The sequence below is a fragment of the Aaosphaeria arxii genome, assembly GCF_010015735.1.
Source record: "Aaosphaeria arxii CBS 175.79 unplaced genomic scaffold BU24scaffold_2, whole genome shotgun sequence".
Taxonomy (NCBI): Eukaryota; Fungi; Ascomycota; class Dothideomycetes; order Pleosporales; genus Aaosphaeria; species Aaosphaeria arxii.
Window position 1 is genome coordinate 749,528 of NW_022983475.1, and position 6,764 is coordinate 756,291.

Below are 6,764 nucleotides of genomic sequence, written 5' to 3' on the forward strand. Positions count from 1 at the left end.
GACTCTCGGCTATTTGGGGATTAAGTTACTTAGTGACTCCGTATTTGTTAACTTGTCCATACAAGCCCATACAACCGTTGATGACAAAGTGATGTCATCCCGTGAGGCCCGAGATCACCCTGGTCTGATCTGTTGTTTTCACTTTCTGTTTTGGTTTAGTCAGGTTCAGCTCGCGATAGTCAGGTCAGGGTCAAGGCGTTCAGGGTGTTGGTCTGTGTCTCGGGTCGGGTCAGGCCTCATTATTTTTTTTTATTGAAGAGGGAGAAAGAGTAAAGTGAGAAAGGCAAAGATGATAACGCAGGAAGAAGAGAAAAATAAAAAAGAAGAGTCTAGCCAAAGCCATAGGCAAAGACATAGGCAGTCATGCTCGTAGTTTCATAGTCTTACAGTAGCCACAGCCATACATATCCCTCCATAGGGTACCTCGTGGGGTTGGAGTATGTAGGTAGTCGTTGGCAGGCAGTCATACAATGATAATGGTCTTGAATTAATTGCCCATACCCAATCCATTCCTACCATTTACCAGAACCATAACCATGACCCTTACAAAAGTGACCCGTACACAGTAAGCGTGGCATCCCGCATTCTACAGGCTACAGGCTACAGGCTACAAGCTACAGGCTACAGACACACAACAGGCTACATACAGCCACAGTTACGAGTTGCTGTACGAGATATGTACCTAAGACTAAGAAACCCGTACTCTGTATGAATATGCAACTGCTGAATAGGCGAATGAGCAAGCAACGTGCAGCTTACTTTATCATACAGGGAGGATAGATACAGGGAATACAGGGATGTACCTGGGATGGTGGCTACATGGAATGTTCAATCTAGATCCCCCGCCATATTCTCGATCCCCATCCAAAGTCAACTGGATAACGTGTACGCTAATCCTATCTCGGGAAAGTACCCTTCTCGCCTTTACCCCTCTCACCACACACATTCGTTCCATTCCTCCTCCATCCTCATTCTGTCCCATCCCACTCTGGGCCTACGACCAACTTTCCTCATCTGCTAATCAATGTCTCGCTCGCTCTCCCGTTTCGACTAACTGAGACCCTACATGCCCTACCCAACCGCTAAACCATTTAGTTACGCCCATTCCGAGTCTTGCTGGACCCCTCAGCCCTGCCGAACTGGCCATGGCTTCGGTCTCGGGGTGACCCTCGTTCGAGTGAGCCGCCGACTAACCCGCTTGGCCGACTGGGCACTCTCAGCGCTCTTAGCACCCTGGGGCCCTGGTGGTCTGGCCAGACAAGTCCATATCAAACTTATCGTACCATCGCGATCAGACAATAAAGGCTCACCAACATGGAAAAATACGACCGTCTCGTGTCTTTATCTTGTCCCGTTGGCAATGACGTAGTTCGTTGTACCCTTCCCTAGTAGAAGCCCCTGACTCCCTGTGCGGGCAGGCACGCGGGGTCGGGAAGGAAGGCCAGGGGATTTACGAGCATAACCAACGTCAACGGCATCAACAACAACAATAACAACAAAAAAGAAAAGGTGCAGATTGATACTCGTGCTCCAACACTGTTCCCGTGCATCAGGCCCGCAGTCTCTGGGCCAACAACAATGATCACAACATCTTCCATTATTAATCTTAAAAAAAGAATGGCCACGGGGGGAAGCAACCTTACAAACCGTTGCATGTGCAGCGCAAATCGTGTTATCAAGCAAGCTAGCCTTGCCGAACTGTCCTGTTTTAGGAATCGATGAACACTTTCCCATCACGATGCGATGGCAGCAATGTGACCACGTTTTCGATCTCCCGATCGCATCTACAATAACTACCGTTCACAGATGATGAAAATCAGGTTCTTCTTTTCAGATATTCCCTTGTCCGGAACAGCTTCGGAGAGAGTATCGCCGCAAGGCTAGGTAGGTCGGCTGGGTAGGGAAACTACCCGCCAGGAGCACGCGGACGGGGAACATGCAAATCAAAAATAAACGGACTGAATTTTGCCTCACTGCCAGTGCGGAATGACTACGGACATACTACTGTGTGAGGGAGAATGATCGATGATGGCGATCATCATAATAATGGGGTTTATGGATCGCGATAAACAGGATTTTTCTATGGATTTTCCGATGGCCCTAATTTTCTGATGGCAAAGTCAAGTGAGAAGCACGACGACTAAGTCCCTAGTGAAGAGAAGAAGCTCATTGAAGAAGAATTCATGTCCGGTCGGAGTGGCACAAACTCAGTTATAGCCCTAATAATCGAGTCTACGAGAGTATCTACTCCGTAATTGCACAAGTACTGACTGAGTCGCCACGAAAGTAGCAGTAAAAGATGAAATATTAGTCCGTACAGTGGACTCATACAATAGTGTTAAGAGCAACAGTTGATTCTGATCGATCGATCGATGCACTTGCTTAGCGGACCTGACATTGGACTGGTCTGGTTTGGCTTGGGCCCGAAGCGCTTCGCTGGTGAGTGATGACCCACTTTTCCCTTTCTGTTCTTGGCTTGGCTTATTGTTCCTCTCCTCACTCTTGCGGCTTGCGGCTTGCGGCTTGCCCCCTCCCTCTCTCTCTAGACTCGCTCCATCTCCTCCACTATTCGTACAACCACCAGACTCCTGCTATTCCGTAAATTGCCCCAACTACACCTACCACGCCTTCTACCCGTCTACTGCTGTATCGCGGAGGTCCTCCGCCCTACTCGCAGAGGACAGGCTGCCACAACCGCACCCTCACTTGCTCTCATCGTGTTGGAATTGTGGCCCAAGGCAAAAAGCGTTGGGGTTATCCCATCCTACACACACCTCTTCAAAACCTGGCTGTGCTGTACTACATCTGTCCTGTTCGCATGTACGGAGTAGACGGGGGCTTACCTACAGATGATGATTCCGGGCGAGCATCCCGCATCCGCGTTGCCGTGATCAATGAGTGCCATTTGCCTTACCACTCGCCTTGAATTTCACGCATTAATACTCCCGAATTTCATTCATGATTGATTTCATTTGCCTAGCGGTTCCGTTGACTATCCCGTCCAAAAAGGGTGCCGCGGCCTTTTCCCCCCTCTACGGAGTACTGCCCGCGGAGGGAGAGGAGGGACTCGAGGCAGGGAAGGGGATTCGAGCGAGGGCAGCAAACCCATCAGGGTCAGGTAATGGCTGGATGGTATTACCGACGAGCGATCGAGCGATGTGCGCCAGGCCCGTTGTGGGCGTGTAAGCCAGCGGAGGCCGACGATCATGAACCTCACGGGCAACCGACGACGGGAACGACGGTGGCTTGACCATTACTGTGCATACAGCTTTGGGGGGCACTGAGAGGGGGGTCCGTGGGTATGGGTAGGGATGTGAAGAAAGGGTAAGGGTAGGGGTATCGTAAAGAGAAGCAAAGACGAGAGGGTTACGAAGTGTAGGCAGAAAGTGGGACTTTACCAGAGGGCTTGCAGGAAAATCCTCTATGGATGACGGGGCCCTTACACAACTTTTGCGCCCACAGAAAACCGCACACGTTAGTGTGTACTACTGTTATCACTAGGGGACTTCGGCAGACAGAGCTAATGTACGAGAGAGAGGAGTTGACGATTGGAAGAGAATGCGAGAGAGAAAGAAACAGAGAGATGGGCGAGGTTGATACTGTGAGGACTACTTTTACCAAGTTACCACAGATGCCAGGACGATGGAGGCAATTGAAAGACTACCGACTTCGTATTGTAGAGATACATGCACACACTATGCCGAGTACCGCATTCTTGCTAGTATCTCCACGAGAACCTCGTAACTCTACGAGTAGTTGAGTTGGAAAGTTGGGTCTCTTCACAGCTGTTTCGCTTTCCAGGCCCACCCTGGTCTCATCCCAAGGTCATCATCATCCAAGGTCATACATCCTGGGTCATTCACCCCGGGCCTGGATGATCCTTGTCTGTCGGTGGACGACCCCTACCCTTGTCAAGCGTTGCGCGCCGTGCGTGTTTGCATGTGTCTGTGTCGTTTTGTGTCTAGCCTGCGTCTGCTGCGTATGCGTAACTAACTAACTATGACTACTGCGTGGTGGGTGGTGGTGGTGTGGGTGGGTAAGGGTAAGGGTATGAAGGGAAAGCCGACCTTTGACCTGCATACTCTGTATCGAGTTGCTGAAATGCATCCTGTGGATTTTGGATTTGCCATGGAATTGATCCCTGCCCTGTCCGACTAAACACTCACACACTCTCCTCTCTGTGGTCTGGCACACACACACACACACACACACACACACACACACACACTCGCACTCCCTTGGAAAGAGAAGAAGTAGGAAATGCCAGTCCAATCCTAATCCTAATCCTAATCCCAATCCACTTTAAACTCAACTCGACTCGTTCAAGTAAATCGGACCTGCTCCTGCTTGTCCCTGCCGCCGCACTCCTAGTCTGGTCTTCGAGTAACTATCATACTATATTACTCTTTACTCCCGGTTTCCAATTCTCACCTCCATCGTTGTCCCACTTCCGCGCAGCCTTCCACAAAAGTATACATTTACTCCTCCCGCTACTCATCCCCAATTCCTGTCCTTCACCCTCCACCTCCCTCCTCCACACATACACACCCATTCATCTATCCTCAGAATAGAGAATCCTGCTCGAGTACACTCCCCTTCGACACGACAACAGTCATTCACACAACCACAACGCTATCCATTCCATTCAACTACCACTGTCCAGGGACTATCACTGTCACTGTCACCAAGCACCATTGCTGTCGATACTCGAACATCACTGCTATTCAGATTCAATCGCCAATAGAGCGCATACAATACTCCCCAGTTTGGTCTCTCTCTCTCAGCTACGGTACCACAGGCCCACTGTTTGGATCCAAATTCTCGCCTACCTCCTCTTCGACTCCAATCTTTGTAATACGATTCGTGACGTCGGTCATCATTTTGGAACGGAACGAGCCAAGACCCACCACGGCACCATCACTTTTTTCTCCAGATTCTTACACTACGTCGTTCCCGTCGTCCCAGATTTTCACGTGCTTGCGCGTGTTCACTCTCAAGCTGACTTCTCGGGCTCCCCTCCTCCCTCCCTTCAAATAAACCAATAACTCAACTTCTCCTCCATTCCAACCCACACTTGCGCCGCATTCCAGCTACGGCGCGTGTTTGGCCAAAGAAATCATGGACGGCAAGAACGCATCGGGCCGCCGCATCTCTCTCCTCAACGACAGCGCGGAGCCTCGTCCCTTGCCCATCCGCCTGCCCTCCATCTCCCCGTCTTTGCGCTCTAGAACCTCAAGCTACACTTCCTCTCCCATCGGCTCTCCGCCCACTCCCCAACTAGTCCGTAGTGATTCTTCTGATTCTACAGCCATGCGAACCCCCTCCCCCATCACCCCGGAGTTCACCTTCGAGGGTCTCCCATCCGCCAACATGCCTTCCCCAGTCTTTGCTCAGGCCAGCTTCTTCCCCAGCCAAAAGGACCTGAATGCTGGCTACTCAGCAGCCATCACACACTCGACTGGTCCTCTGCCCTACCATTCCGCTGCCCCGCAGTATGCGCCTCAACAATCAGTGGAGAACCTCCCTGCTGCGCCATCCGCGAACCCCCGATCGAAGAAGAACAGCTACCCGTGCCCAATGGCAAAGCAATTCCACTGCAACGACTACTTCACCACCTCTGGCCATGCTGCGCGTCACGCTAAGAAGCACACGGGCAAGAAGGACGCATTCTGCCCAGAGTGCAACAAGGCCTTTACGCGGAAGGACAACATGGAGCAGCACCGTCGGACGCACCAGAGCGGTCGCAATGCCTCCAAGACCACCGACAGCGCCGTGAAGAAGGCGAAACAGCAGGCCAAGAGGCCGAAGCCGACTCCTCTTCCAGCAGCCATGCCTTCCATGCCTTCCATCGCGACGCTGTCCATGGTCGACCCCGCGCTCTCCTCTGCCAACATCAATGTCATCACACCTACCCTCGACATGGCTGGCCCATCTCTGTCGCTTACGGATTCTTTCAGCTCAGCATATCCCGATCCCACTGCTTTCTCAATGGCCCACAACTACCCCACTGGCTCTTCGTACGGGCTTGATGCTCTTGCGATAGCAGCCAGTGGCGAGAAGCGCAAGTATGAGATCTGAAGAAGCCTTTGCCGTCTACAATTGCCAATTTCAATGCTGGCGTCTTTTTAAGCGTCGGTCGAAAAATCCACCGAGGTCGAATAAAGTTCATATTTTTTTCTGCGCGCGGTCCGGCCAGGTCCGCGACGCCAAAGAAGTACTTGGCTTCGTGCATGACAGCACGGCGATGAAACGCCGGTTGGGATCTTTTCACATTTGGTCACAAAAAGGGAGGTCTTTTCTATTTCTTAAAAAAACAAACAATAGACGCACGCCGTCATGGCTACGAATTGTACGAGGCGTTAAAACAGCAGTTTTAATGCGTACTGTTTCACGACTGGGAGGCTTTTTCTGCATTGTACTCTAGCTCTTTGCGTTTCTGTCGTTCGGTTTCGCCTTGATGCGACCGATGGGTGTTGTGTGTGTGGGGGAGGTGGTGAAGGGATCGGGCCTTTCCACCACCTCCGCCGATCAACACTTTTCCTTTTCTTTTCCATTTTCAAAATTTCCCTCGTCTTACATCGGGATCGTGGCGTCGCCATCATCACACGATGTTGCGATGGTGTAATATCTTATCGCTTTTTTTCGGGAAATCAGGATCACAGGGCAAACATGGATACCCGCCCTTATATAAAGAAGGAGCACAACAATTTCCTTCTCAACTTTTATTATCTTCTTCTCCTGTACATAGTTGGCATCGGAACATG

The 6,764-nt window shown here is 51.1% G+C and overlaps 1 protein-coding gene across 1 annotated transcript; it reads left to right on the forward strand.

Moving 5' to 3' along the window:
• The first annotated feature begins 4,835 nt into the window (after positions 1-4,835).
• Positions 4,836-6,268, forward strand: BU24DRAFT_105099 (uncharacterized protein). The gene has a single exon (XM_033520745.1). It carries the CDS (start codon positions 5,119-5,121, stop codon positions 6,076-6,078), a length of 960 nt encoding a protein of 319 aa, XP_033387122.1. The 5' UTR covers positions 4,836-5,118; the 3' UTR covers positions 6,079-6,268.
• The last annotated feature ends 496 nt before the right edge of the window (positions 6,269-6,764 follow it).